General features: G+C 38.4%; 1 protein-coding gene across 4 annotated transcripts in view; it reads left to right on the top strand.

Annotated features, from left to right (window-relative positions):
• The window catches only part of mafgb (v-maf avian musculoaponeurotic fibrosarcoma oncogene homolog Gb), a 28188-nt gene extending 13703 nt beyond the window's left edge, over positions 1-14485 (top strand). For 2 of the 4 annotated variants that reach the window (XM_076277764.1, XM_076277765.1), the window contains exons 2-3: positions 9537-9602; positions 9780-14485. In XM_076277764.1, coding sequence (XP_076133879.1) covers positions 9567-9602; positions 9780-10262 — 519 coding nt within the window. In that variant the 5' untranslated portion in view covers positions 9537-9566 and the 3' untranslated portion in view covers positions 10263-14485. Of the gene's footprint in view, positions 1-9536; positions 9655-9779 lie in introns of all 4 variants that reach the window. The other 2 variants (XM_076277766.1, XM_076277767.1) reach the window with 1 other exon arrangement.
• The last annotated feature ends 382 nt before the right edge of the window (positions 14486-14867 follow it).

Below are 14867 nucleotides of genomic sequence, written 5' to 3' on the forward strand. Positions count from 1 at the left end.
AATACATGAATCCTATTTAGTGTCAGAAAGTTCAAATAGTCCAGTGTAGGGAATTAATTGTCCATAGGGATTAGGAGTTGTCATAGGCCAAGTAGTGGGTCGCTAGGCTGCGTGGGCCAGGAATCCAGGCAAGGGGACAGCAACAGGCAATGATAGGGCAGTCATAGGCATGGGACTTCAGGTGCGATGAGGGCCAAACACAAGGATGGCTGATGACTGGTAATGGTTTACCTCACAAGTGAGGTAAGGGGGAAGAAATATATAGAGTGGGTTAGTATTAGCCTAGAAATCTAGACGCACCCTGGCTAGTCTAGCAACTCTCCGTTGGCTTGTGAGCTGGAAAATTAAACTTCTATCAGGCCAATCAAATCATGTATAGAGACGTTAGGCAGGCTTAACATAATGATTGATGGCAGAGTTGCAACGGTTTGGCTTGAATTCCCTGCTACTTGAAAACAAATAAGATGGATGTTGCTGTTGGCGAACAGCTTGACACAAGTTTACCTTTTTTTAAGTTGGCAAAAGTTTGAACTAGCCAACTAGCTCCGCTGGTGGGAAAACGCATGGGACTCATAGCGCTGTCCTATTGCGTGCAGAGAGAATTTGAAAGACAACCGATTATCCCGCCCCTCGGACTGAGCACTGCCAACGGTGAGTGCCCAGACCCTAAATTTTAATGTGGGTCTGGCTCGTCAGGCTAGGTTAGTATTACTATAAGTTATGATGGTTAGTATTAACAAGTATATCAATGGTACTATATAGTGTTATACTATAAAGAGAAAAGGCAAGAGAGGGAGAGAAGAGGGAGCTGAACGGCAAGACAGAGAGAAGTGGTGGGGGGGGGGGAGTTGAGGGAGGGGGAGAGAAGAGGGGTTGTACAGTGTGGCACATGAAAAGTCCATGACAGCACTATGCTATAGCAGCAAAACTAAGGCATGATGAAGGTTATTCAGTGCTATGAAGTGTTCTAAAATCAGACTGATATGTATCTATTGAAAGCATTCAAATAAGAGGTAACCTGAGAGAGAACCACTTTTTCCAGGATCTTTGAAACAAAAGGTAATTTGGAAATAAATAGGCCTATAGTTTTTCAGGTCACTGTAATAAAGACTGGGCTTCTTTAGTAGAGGTTGGACAATTGCATACTTAAAACTAGAGGGGACCACTGCAGTGGATAAGGAGCTATTAATAATGCCCAAAACAACAGGGCAAATGATGTTAAAGACTTCCTTTAATTGGTGTGAAGGTAAAACATCTGGGCAAGAGAAGGATTTCATATGAGAGACCACTTCAAATAGCTGGAAGAGTGACACTGGTTGCAACTGCTGAAGGCAGCTGGGTGAGAGTTTTATCACTAAGGGATCAGAATTTAGGGAAGGAATTTGAGATTTAATGTTATCAATCTTTTCAGTGAAGAAATTGAGAAACTTGAAAACTCACAGTTTTCAGTGGTGGGAGAGATAATGAAAACAGCAGCAGGAGGATTTCAAATAGAGTTGATGGTACTAAACAATATTTTAGGTCTGTGAGCATTATTGGCAATCAACTTGGATAATATTCTATAGCTTACTTAACAGAGTTTTGGTATTTCTTTAAAGAATCTCTTAAAAATATCACAAGAGACTTGGAGTTTGTCTTTTTTCCATTTCCGCTCATTTCTCCTACACACTGTGTTGAAGAGATTAACTAATTGTATAACTAGTATGCTCTGTATCAGAGCAGGTGGACAGGTCATCATTGATAGCAGGTGAATGAGTAAGCATAAAGGTGTTATAGAAATTTAAAACTGTGGTTGAATTGATGGCTCGGACAAAGGAGTGGGACTTGGGGGGAGAGACCGGGGAACAAAACATAGAGTGGTCAGCGATACCAATATCAACAATTTGTAAGTTAGACACAGAGAAGCCAGAGGAAAGTACAAGTGTGGCCTTTCTGATGTGTTGGTCACTGATTGAGGGAGGTCAAAAGAGTCCACTATGCATAAAAACTCAACCAAAGGTTTTGATGGGCAACAGATGTGAATGTTGAAATCCCCTAGAATCAATTATTTTTCAGAATGAGTGGCCATGAACCAATTTTAGGTGGTCTGTACACTGTTGTTAGGTTGTTGGTTGAGATGGTTGTTAGGTTGTTGCTGGGGTAGATATGGTGGTTGTTATACTAAATAAAGTGGTTGCTGTGGTGGTTGCTAGGTTGACAGTATGCTGGTGGTTGTTATGTTGTTGCTAGGGTAATTGAGATGGTTGGTAGGGTGTTGCTAGGGTACATATATTAATTGCTATGCTAAATATGTGGCGCTATGCTGGTAGCTAGGGTCATCATGTTGGTTGCTATGGCGGTTGCTAGGTTGACATTATATTAGTGGTTGCTAAATTGTTGCTAGAGTTATTGAGATGGTTGCTAGGGTAGATATGGGGTTTGCTATGCAGGTTGCTAGGTTGACATTATGCTAAGAGTTGCTAATAGACTTAGTCGACGTAATCGACGATGAAAATTCATTGACGGCAATTTTAGTCGACGAGTCGTTTTACTATTGACTGCTTGTTTATTTTTGGTTTCCCGTCTCAAACAGCTCACTGTCATGTTATTAACTGTTATGTTATTAACTCTTGAGAAGTACAATGACTGTCTTTGAATGTTAAACAGGCTACTTAGACGTTGGCAGTAATGTTTTAAACCCCACCATGCACACAAGTGTAAATGCGAACTGCATTTAGCTGTGTGCCTGCCTGCTTTCAGAGTGATTTATTATTAGGCAGAGCTAAGCCGGGGGAGCTAAGCTAAGCGTAGTAGGCTAGTCAAGACTCTGACTAATGTGGTATTGTAGAAATTGCCCGTGATATAAAATAATCTTAAAGAGACAGCGTCCTTATAACACAGAATGAGATCATACATGTGTTGTGCGGAACGGATCTCAGATCGTAGCATAACTCACAACACAGAACACACTTACCATTATTGTGTATCATCTGCATAAGAATGGAAATTAATGCCATGTTTCCTAATTTCAGAACCTAGGGGAAGCATATAAAGAGAAAATAACAGGGGCCCCAGTAATGAGCCTTGAGGCACTCCATATTTTACCATTGTCTGGGTAGATGGTCCATTATGGACCTGTATGAATTTTCAACGATTAGAAAGGTATGATCTAAACCAGAGGTGTCCAAACTTTTTGACTCAAGGGCCACATTGGGTTTTGAAAATTGGCCGGTGGGCCACACAACAAAACAATAATGTGTATATATAACGTTTTGTATCATTTAAATGACAAAGTAATTTTGTTGTAGAAAATTAATTTTGTTAATTTGATGTTGTTTAATTAATTTATAAATGGTGCACTGTCACTTTAAGACTCTTTTGCCAGCTCCACTAGCCTATGGCTAGTACTGTGCCCTCGGCTGTGTCCTCTCACAGTTTTTAAATGGTCAGTAGTGGGAACTACTGTTGCCATTGCGATTTCCTTTTAAAAGTTTCTTATCAATTATCAACAATGACAAGCCAGCTGGAACCTGCTGCGCTCTCTCCATCTTGTGCACGCTGAAATGCGTTCCCAATTAAATGGAGTAGCATAACGTAGTTAGATCTGCTGCAATGGAGATACTATGCATCATGATGTAACAAGCTGTTTTGACATTGACATTGAACGCTCTCTAAGAACAGTGTAAAGCAGTTTGCAGTAGCCTAAAGTTAATCACAACGTCGTCTATCGCTGGAAAAAAATAGCAAGCGGCCTATGATAACCTTAATTAATAAATATAGCTGCAAGCAGCAATGAGGGGGCCAAGCAGTTGAGCAGGAGTTGTCCTGGCAATGCAATGTTGTTACATTATACACACAGCCAATTAACCCACCCACCCACACACATACACAGATAAACCTCCTCCCCCACACACCCCCCACACATACGCATACCTCAAACATCACCAAATTTATTGTGCGTCCTCAGGTTGTAGTCACGAGTCCACATACCAAATTTGGTGTTGATACGAGAAAGTGTTGATAATTATAGCACCCCTAGTTGTCAAAGGTTACTAAAATTGTTGTGTGTCCTCAGGATGTGGTCTTGAGTTCATGAACCAAGTTTGGTTTTGATACGTGAAAGCATTGCTGAGATATGACCTAAACTTTTGTTACTCTAGCGCCGCCCTAGTGGTTGATGGTCACCAAATTTATTTTGTGTCCTCAGGATAACGTCCCAAGTCCATATACTAAGTTTGGTCTCGATACGTGAAAGCATTGCTGAAATATGAGCCAACTTCCTGTGATTATAACACCCCCCTAGTGATCAAAGGTCATTACATTTATTGAGCCTCCTCCTTATTGGGTCCTGACCCCATGTACTGAGTTTGGTTTTGATACGTGAAAGCTTTGCTGAGATATTACTTCACTTCATGTTTGATTGGTCGTGACGGCCTACAGATTTTGAATATGGCTCCAAAAAGCAATGCGTTTATGAGTCATGGTCTGACAATTATCTGCGTCAAGTTTTGTGAAAATCGGACACATTTTGTGACCTTTGAAAACTTTTAAGTGTTTTTGATGAAATCCAATATGGTGTAGGGTCCAATATGGCAGAAATTGACATCATGTCGTGTTGAGTTCGGCTTCATCCAAGGATTCCAAATATACGTAAATGTGTATGGTTGAAACGTTAAGCGCATAGATGTAATGGAAAATTTGACATTGGTGGCGCTAGAGCACTTGACATGAAACTTAGTGAACTTAATCATATTACTGTACCAAATCAAAGTGCCAAATTTCCCAACTTTTTACTGTATGGTTCAATGGAAAATGAGCTTTTCGTTATAATAATAAGAAAACAGAATCACTATGGGTTGCCTCGCAGCTTCGCTGCTTGGCCCCCAATTAAATGCTCGGCGGGCCGGATTAAAGTGCGTGGCGGGCCGCAGTTGGCCCGCGGGCCGTAATTTGGACACCCCTGATCTAAACCAAGCGAGTGCTGAGTCTTTGATGCCTATGGAATGTTCCAGCCTATGAAGTAGTATGTTATGGACTATGGTGTCAAAGGCTGCGCTGAGGTCCAGGAGGACCAGTATTGATACATATCCATTATCAGCAGCAATGAGGTCATTGAAAACCTTAACCAAGGCTGATTCAGTACTGTGGTGAGCTCTAAAGCCAGACAGGTATAATTCCTAATTTTGTAATATGTAAGAAGTAGGGCTGCACGATAATGGCCAAAATGATAATCACGATTATTTTGATCAATATTGAGATCACGATTATTGATCACGATTATTCATTCATTTTAGTGACAATATCAGGGTTCCCAGATGGGTCATGGAATTTCTGGAATATCGTGGAATTTTGGAAAGTATTTCAGACATGGAAAGTCAGGGAATTTGATCATTGTTGGGGCAAAGTCATGGAGTATTGGGGAATTGTGTTGTAGCAGTTTTGAAAATGTACTTGCCAAAATACATTAATACAAATATTTCACACAGAAGTTATGACAAAACCGTGACTGTTAACAAACTAGATCCTAATAGAAAGCTGGGTAACACTTTCTATGAAGGTTGTATTTATAATGCCCTATGAATGCATTCATAATGTTTTATAAGGTGTCTATAAAGCATTGTAATGCTCATTATTACCATCTATATGTATTCACAAGTCGTCATAACCAACTTCATGATACATTATGACAGCTAATTATGAATGATTATAATTTTAATCTGAATAATGCATTATAAATATGTCAAGATCTGCCTACTCACTTATCAGTTTTATGATGCATCATAACTACTTTGCTTTGCTAAATGCGTATAGTGATGCATACAGAGTTTTGACTTCTAGTGTAGTCCTATATATCTATAGCTATAAGTATATGTAATAAAGTTATAATCATTTATACATCTCCCTATAGCACACAATTATAAACAGCTATGCAATATCACAAGTGTTATTTGTCAGCTCTAAGTAAAGTGACAAGAATATGACCCTATTATTAAGAGATATAAGTTTACTGAGTAATTAAAGGGTGCAATGAACTAAGTACCAAGTCTAGCATCTTTACCCCATATGCACAATATTATAAATTACTATGTTAATGTCATAGGTGTTATTTGTCAGCTTTAGGTAAAGTAGAGCAAATGAGGTGTTGTTATAAATAGATATAAGGTTATTATAAACAAATATGAGGCACAATGAAATGTGAGCCTGGACAGTAAAGACAAAAGGAATGCATTTAGTTCACTTTATTTTCATTTAAACCAACACACATAATCAGACTGATTATCAATGCACTGAGCACATTACACAAACACAATGAGACAGGCCAAAAAAAGTGGCACGGCATGGTCCTATATTTTGTGGTGGTGATTATTATTGGAATAAAACTCACAATGCCACTGAAATCTATCTTGGGTCATTATGAAAGATCGTTTGAATCAAAATAGAGCTTTGGTTTAAATGAAAATAAAGTGAACTAAATGCATTCCTTTTGTTTTTACTGTCCAGGCTCTCATTTCATTGTAGGATAATAGGGTCATATTATTGTCACTTTACTTAGAGCTGACAAATAACACTTATGATATTGCATAGCTGTTTATAATTGTGTGCTATAGGAAGATGTATAAATTATTATAACTTTATTACATATACTTATAGCTATATATAGGACTACAGTAGAAGTCAAAACTCTGTAACAGGTGAGTTGATGATGAGTTGTAACATTAATGCTAATAAGATGTTAGAATGTGTCACGAATCATACCCTAGTGCAGTGTTTCTCAAACTTTTTCAGACCAAGGACCACTTAACCAATAAAAAAAAACTCACGGACCACCTAGCTAAAACAAAAAAGTAGACGTACTTCAACTGTATATTACACAATAGGCCTAATCACTGAACCACCTTGCTAATTGTCTTTGCACCTTTCTTATTGTGTCAGAGGATTCATATGATTTCAACCGGAGTAGCTTACATTAGTTCAAGTTGGTTCAATATTGCAAACAACTCAATATTTTACCACGTCTGCTCACGGACCACTTGGGATAGCTTGCGGACCACCAGTGGTCCCCGGACCACACTTTGAGAAACACTGCCCTAGTGAGCTGCGTTGGGCTGTCCTTGTTAGGTAGGCTAGCCTAGGCTCTGACATTGACGTGGGGCTGATAAAAAATAATCGGATGCCCGAGGTAACGCTGTTACAAAAATATTTCGATAAAATTCGGGTGAAATGCAAGCATATTAGGCACATATCTCCGGATGGCTCCAATAAAGTAGGCTAATAGGGCCTAGCCTATGCTACTTTATAAAAACATAATTTGCTGACTAGTCCACTAGTGTGGTTCTTCCCATATCTGGTCAGGCAGAGGCAGGCTGCTTTGCCTGAGTTCTTTGTTACATTGCTCCGGAACTGTTCCTCGCAGCGAGATGAAACCTTAATTGCGTGACAGAGCAGAAGTGGGCTTTCCAAAGAGACTAAACACTTGTCTGTGCGATCAAGTATGACAAAAAAAATTGATTCATATTTACAGTTCACCTGCGCACACATTATTCTCGTTTGAATTACTCGCGAACCCGTGATCGCATAGATATGGCAAGCATATCAGAAGAAAGAGGATACACAGGGCTATCTATTGGTATCAAGTATATTGATGCTTCTGGGCTATAAAAACAGACAACGTGACTGCAAAATAACATAATGTACAAAAACCAACGCTGCACACCCATTACCCACGTTTGAATTAGGCCCTACTCACGAACCCGTGATGGATAGATATGCCACGTATGTCAGATGAAAGAGGAGACACAGCTCATTTGATACCAAGTACATCCTTCTGGGTAAACAGACGAAATTACATCAAAATAATAATTCATATAGTTCGACTTACCCCACGTTTTTGTGTGTTGTGGTGGCAAAGCATGTTCATAATCCAACGCTATCATGTGTTTCTCTATGGCAAAGCATGCTTGTAATCCGGTTTTGAGATCCTAGCAAATTCCTGCATGGCATCCAATTCGAGACTCACATTGCATCCCAATTTATTCGACAAAGAAACACCTTTTTGCCTTCACTTTGTTCATGACATTGCAGTAAAAAGTTGTTTTAGAATGAGTGTAGCCTACACACAGAACATGCAAACTCTGGTTCAGGTCAGATCAGTTCGTGTCACAGATATGGAGCGCAGAAAGGTAATTTTTCATTACTAAATAAAAAAAAGGCATTTATTTCTGTAAGGCACACACCACATGTCTGTAAATTGCTCAGCCCCAAAGCCCCCCTCCACCATGGTTCTTATATTGCCAGATTCTGCCCTACACATACATGAAAGTCATGTCCAGCTGACAGAGATACATTTCAAAATAAGAATGGTATAATATGCTTTTTGTCTTTGTATTATTTAAAAATCAAAATCAAATCAATGCAAGTATTAATATAAATTGGTGGCAGAACTGGGTAGCCTAGACTGTTCTGAAAAAATACAGCATGTGTAAATGGCACTTACAATGACCAGGATAAATGCTTATAACTAAAGGTAGTGAGAATGGACACAATTAGAGTAGCCATAGGGCTAAATAAAAAAAATGGCATTTATTTCCGTAAGGCACACACCACATATTTTTCACATTTGCTCAGCCCCAGAGAATCCCTCCACCATGGCAATGATATTGCCAGATTCAGAACAGTCTGCCCTCACACATGTGCCAGCTGACAGCTTGCAGTGGTGAGATACATATAAAGAAGAATAAAATATAAGAATTTTTATAATACACTTTAAAAAAAATTTAAATCAATGCAAGTATTAATACATGAAAATGTGGCAGATCTGGGTAGACTCTGAACTCCCTAGACTCCCTAGACTCTGAAAAAAACTATGTATAGCATGTGTGTATGGCACTTACATTGACCAGGATAAATGCTTCTAACTAGTGAAAAAGCCCTTAAAACAGTCTAGGGTTCTAAGGGTTAATTTCTTAATTCAGAGCCATGTTACTTACACCCAAGTACTTGGAGTGGATATCAGAAAGAAACATAGTTTGGCCATCAGTATAAGATTAAATATCTGCATACAATATTTGTAGTATTTATCATTGTTCTTTGAGTTAACATCAATTGAATAAGACTGATTAAGTAAGGTGCATTATCATAATGTACTTTTTTATTGGCATTGACCTATTTATGGGAAATGTGTTGAAGTGGCCAACAAACTGACCTGTGTATCAGTGTTAGCTTTACACAATGTATTGCCATTATTAAAATAGGCTATCCTAATCTTCAAAACTTTTTGAGTAGTTTTCAAATAGTAGTTTTGATTCCCAAGTGCCACCCCAATAAAAAGTCTGGACCCAGCTGGCCCCCCCTATAAAATAATCCTAGCTACGCCCCTGGTCACTAGGCTATGCTGGCGACCCAAATAAAATCTCCTTTGGGAACCAATGGCTTTAGTATCAAGCGGATTTAAGCTGCCACCTCATGGCGAAAAGTTATACATTTCTTTTCCACATATGTGAAGTACTTTATTGGCCCAATATAAGTTATTTAAATGTGGTTCTATCTTTATTTTGTAGGACTGTGTGTTGGGAGTTGTTTTTCGTGGCATGACGACCACAAACAAGGGAAACAAAGCCTTGAAGGTGAGCAACCTACACAACAGTGAAGAGAGATGATTTTATTTGAGTTACTGGGGTATGTTCAAATTCTTTCGTTTTTGTTAAATCTTCTGGTTCTTCATGCATTCCATCCTGTCTTTATTCAATGTGTATTTTCTTTCAATTTAAATAATCCCACACCACCATACTTCTTGCTGCCAGGTGAAAAGGGAGCCAGGGGAGAATGGCACAAGCCTTACAGATGATGAGCTGGTGTCCATGTCGGTGCGGGAACTGAATCAACACCTGCGTGGCCTCTCCAAGGAGGAGATACTGCAGCTGAAGCAACGGCGGCGTACACTCAAGAATCGTGGCTACGCCGCCAGTTGTCGTGTCAAGCGTGTTACACAGAAGGAGGAGCTGGAACGCCAGAAGGCAGAGCTGCAGCAGGAAGTAGAGAAGCTTGCCAATGAGAATGCTACCATGAAAGTTGAGCTGGATGCTCTGCGCTCTAAGTATGAGGCACTGCAGAGCTTTGCAAGGACTGTGGCCCGAAGCCCTGTGGCCCCCATAGGCAATACAGCTGTTTCCTTGGGCAATGGCCGTGGTCCATTGGCTTCAGTCATTGGGCCCCTAGTGCCAGGCAAAGTGGGCACTACCAGTGTCATCACAATAGTCAAGTCAAAAACAGATGCACGGTCTTAGTTGCAGGAGTTGAGAGAATGATGGGGGCCGGGTAGAGAAGGAGTAAGTTATAATGGGGGAAAAATCATCTATGAAGAAAGGGAATGGCTTGGTCAGTGCATTATCCTTTAGGCACAGTAAAGATGGATAAATTAGTCAGTTTTGTTCACCATTTACCCAATATGTACTTGCCAAAAAGACATGAAGGATTGAGTCACTAGTGTTAACAATCCAACCAATCATGTGCTGCCTATTGGGAGTGATTTATTCTGCCTTTCTTGACCTCCAACTACCAATATAGTTGGCAGATATTACCAGGGCTTCCAGTGTGTGTGTTACACTGTATTGTGGTGTAGTTATATTTTTAAGATGATGTTTCAATATTGGCCTTTTCACTCTCTAGATAGGGCCCATCCAGCATTGCGCATTATTTCTACAGTGTTTTTGTATGTGATGTTCACATGGGGTTCAAGTTAATTCTGTGTGTGATGTTTAATGTTTCTGCTAATGAAATATATGTACTGCAGTGGACATATAGTTTTAATTGATGTGCTGTGTTTAGCCATGCTGCCGTCCTATGTTGTGTGAGGTTAAAACACAAACTGAAAAGTCTATTGTACCAGATGGGCGTGCAGTTCCGGACAGTGCTACTATGCTAGCAAATCATTGCGGACAGGGAGGAATCAAAACTTTCTCCACACTGAAAAAGAATGACTTAATGTTTATGGGAGTGGATCAGGGACAAAATTACAACCTACTGCACCGGATTATCAAAACATAACAGCAGATGAGTAAAAGACTGAATATTTTTACCTGTGCCTAGTCTTATGCACTGACCAACCAGTGATTAATCAGAAGAGTTTTAAGAGAACGTTAATCTATGTTTTCCTTTCTCAGAGTGCTGTTGTAGCTGTTAGGATTTCAAAAGGCCTGTTTATGTGAAGAGAGAGTCCTTTTCAGCAGGAGTAAAGAACCATAAGGTTAGCATAGTGTTTTTTATGTTTACATTGGATGCAATAACATATTTGTGCAGAGAGCAAAAGAAAGCTGAAATGCTTTTCTCTGTGGAGCTGCTTTGAGCTTTAGTTTTATTTTGATTTGTTGTAAGTGTTGTTTGTGATCTAGGATTGGTCTCTTACTGTTTTTACGAATGGGGTAAAGGGTATTGTTACCTTGACTAAGGTGTGCTCATTGTTTTCTACCTTTAGCAGTACTCATTGATATCTCCATGAGTAACTGTCAATATCATGGGATTTGTAATATTCTGAACACAGAAAAGAGTTATACTGTACACGGAGAGGGGAGAAAAGATACTTCTTGAAAGTGGGACTATCTAGTCATATAGATGGGCAGACTCACAAGCTTTACTGTAAAGTTGTTGCTGTGACGTTACTTAACATATTCTAAGAATCTTTGTCTATATGGTTGAGTCTTGAATTTTATAAAACTACATAGAGTATCTTGAATTATTTATAAAACTTAAAAAAAGAAAGTTGTTTGATATCTCTTTTTGCAATTGTACCAAAAGTGGCTTAACTATTGAAGTTGATAGCTTTTTCTAGTAATAGGCGCGTAAAACTGTGGACTAGCGCGTGGTGTGCTGTGTAAGTGACAAGGTGACAGTATTGTTCACTATTTGGATGTGAGTGGTGTGTACTATATGGATATGAAGCTCTTCTGGTTTACTTTTATCTAAATGCAGGTGATGAAGGCACTTACTGTTTTCCTCTATGGCCCCAGTAGTTCCATTTGAACAATTTGTAAATGTTGTAGAACAACAGTATTGACAAGGTGTATGTGGGGCAGTTGAGGTCCCTAGACAAATACCAAATGTCCTCCACAATACAGAGATGATGAGAATGCTGTAACTTTTTGCATTCAATTCTCATCATCTCTTTGGCATTCTGTGCTCTCCCGACCAAGCAGAATGGGTGTAGAATATAAAACAGTATAGAAGAACTACTGCGGTGCCATGTAGAAGAGAATTAAGATGGACCAGTGGATGCAACACATTTGTGTGTCATAACTTATTTTTGTGAGTTTTGTATATGTCTGCATTTAATTTTCTTTGTTCCCAAATACCAGGAAAATGAGATTTCATAACAATTTTTAAACTCTGCATTAGTTAATCTCAAATATGAGCATGATCCTTTGGAAAGTTGCTGCTGTGCAGTATCTGCAGAAATTTTACATTTTTGTAGCTGAAGAATGCTAAATAGATAGATAGATAACTTCTAGCAAAATATCAAATCCAATGACTAATATGCTCACAGGTGCCCTATACAAACCATTTCATTTTATTTTTCAAAATCATACTGAACATGCTAAGTGGTTTCAGTTTTGGTGACCGTAGAGGATTACCAAGATGCAAAGTCTGAAACACTTAATAAGGTAAAATGATATTTCCTGCTAGATTATAAAAACCCAAACCTACCCCGCTTTACCAAAATTAGGTCGTAAAAACTTGCATAGTGTGCTGTCTTTACTTTGTCAATTCATTTAATATTTTATGAATTATGCGTGTGTTAATATATCACTGCCCTTTTTGGTCCTTAATTAAATATATTGCCAAATTGTTTTTTAGAACTGTTGTCTGAAGACTAAACATGGATAGACACATAACTGGCATTAGTAGAATATGGCATAAAAGGAATATTATGAATATGATTGTGTTTTCTGCCTTTTAGAATAAAATCATTTTATTATCTGTGAAAATTGTTCTGTAACCATTTTGGTCTGTTTTGACGTTGCTTTTGTAAACAGTGTTAAAGTTCTCTTAATGGCTGTGGCAGTTCTGTGGCGTGTCACATTCTGTGAGTAATGTGTTTAAAGGTATTAAATAACAAAGAAATGCTACTTGATAGGTCAAAGAAAAATGTGAAATTTAATGAAGTGGTTCTGTTACAGCTGTTGCATCATCCCCCAGTTCATTCCCTCTTCTGTTTCTTTTATTGTTTTATCCTCTTGTTGAAATGAACAAGCGGTGCATGTTATGTGCATTGTCGTCTTAGTGGTGACCTGTGTGAAGTTGACACAATGTATATGCAAATGAGGCTGCAAGTTAAAGAAAGATCTTGGAGGTAGGAATAGTATTATTGTTGTCATCCCTGTTGTTGGTATACTTAGAAGCTAAGGCTATAAGTTGTATATATTATTGTTTGTTTTTAAATGTTTACCAGTGTCTGTCATTTTTAGTTTCAGTTAAATTTTCTATGTTACTAGGGTCTTCCAGTACAATCACCTCTCCCCTCTTATCCTCATACTACTGGATTATAACATTATCATACTGCAGCTCTGATAATATGATCAGTTTTTTACCCATTTTGACACCCATTCCCATGAAAACAGACTGGTGGATATCAGCGTGTGTTTTACTGATATAGTGCTCCTACATTTGCAAATGTATGGAATGGCAGATATGGCCACTGTTATTATGCACATCTGTGTCTTCCTTACTACTAACAGAATTTGATCTTCTGTGGAAGAAATGATTCCCCCCGCCCCACACCATCTTCAATTGTGATCATTTCAACATAGTTTCCCACCATACAGCCCAATACAGGTGGAGTGGAACAGAAGAATGGATGGTTTTCATTTGTGTGGTTTCACTAAGTGACATAATTTGCTCATGCTTCTTATTCTGAGTGATCAGATAACTAGGAATAACTACACAGAATAACACCATGTTAATTTCCACTTTCAACTTTCATGGTTAGAGCTCCATTAAATAAGAGGTAACTGATTGGATATTTGGTATATTTAGCACTTGAGAAGATACAGTATCTGCATCACACTTACCAGACGTCCTTTTTTTACACCATGAAATCATATATCCATATTCACAGGAAAGATTATGAATGCATATTACCTTGCTCACTAGAGTGAGATTTAAATTATTTTTATTTTATTCTTCTTTCTTTGTGTGTGTGTGTTCTCAAAGGTGTTTATCAAAATTAAGGCTGAAGATATAGTGCTTTATTGAATATGGTAATGTTAATTTTGGAATAATTGTTTTTGTTCTTTATCTGTATCTGGTGTAACATTGCATCACAGTACTTTGTATGAGAAACATCCAGTGAAGTCCCTTTTAATTGTATTTATTAACTAAAATATTGTGCTTTTTTATTTGTAGACAAGTAATATGATGTATTGATATATAACAATTTAACTGTACTGGTCTGGGCGTCTTTTAATTTATTGATGTGTACATACTGTATGTTTGTTGATATACAGCTTAAATTATTTTGTACATGACCAATAAACACATTTTAAAAAATAACATTTCCATCTGATTTTTCAATTATTTAAATGCCCTCTACATAACTGACATTCTAGGCATATGTTACATGCTGATCCAGTTTTTCAAGTGTAAAAATAAAAACCTATTTAGATTCTATTTTGTCTGCTTTGAGACATCTGTTTTATTTTTATACTCATCACCTTGGACATCGAGAGAGGGAGGAAAGTTGAGGCGACGGATGACCCACTTTAAGCAACCTCTCAGCAGACATATTTTCAGCCCATTAGTAAAACATGACAGACTCGAGAGGGACGTCTAGGTGCACTTGCCACTTAATGGGGACACAGGAAGCTTATTTATTGCCCAGCACCTCTGACTGTAGTTGC

Source organism: Alosa pseudoharengus, unplaced genomic scaffold (assembly GCF_046254945.1).
Source record: "Alosa pseudoharengus isolate Yale_2024_CS ecotype anadromous, Long Island Sound unplaced genomic scaffold, YU_APseudo_1.1 YU_APseudo_1.1_scf_11, whole genome shotgun sequence".
Lineage (NCBI taxonomy): Eukaryota > Metazoa > Chordata > Actinopteri > Clupeiformes > Clupeidae > Alosa > Alosa pseudoharengus.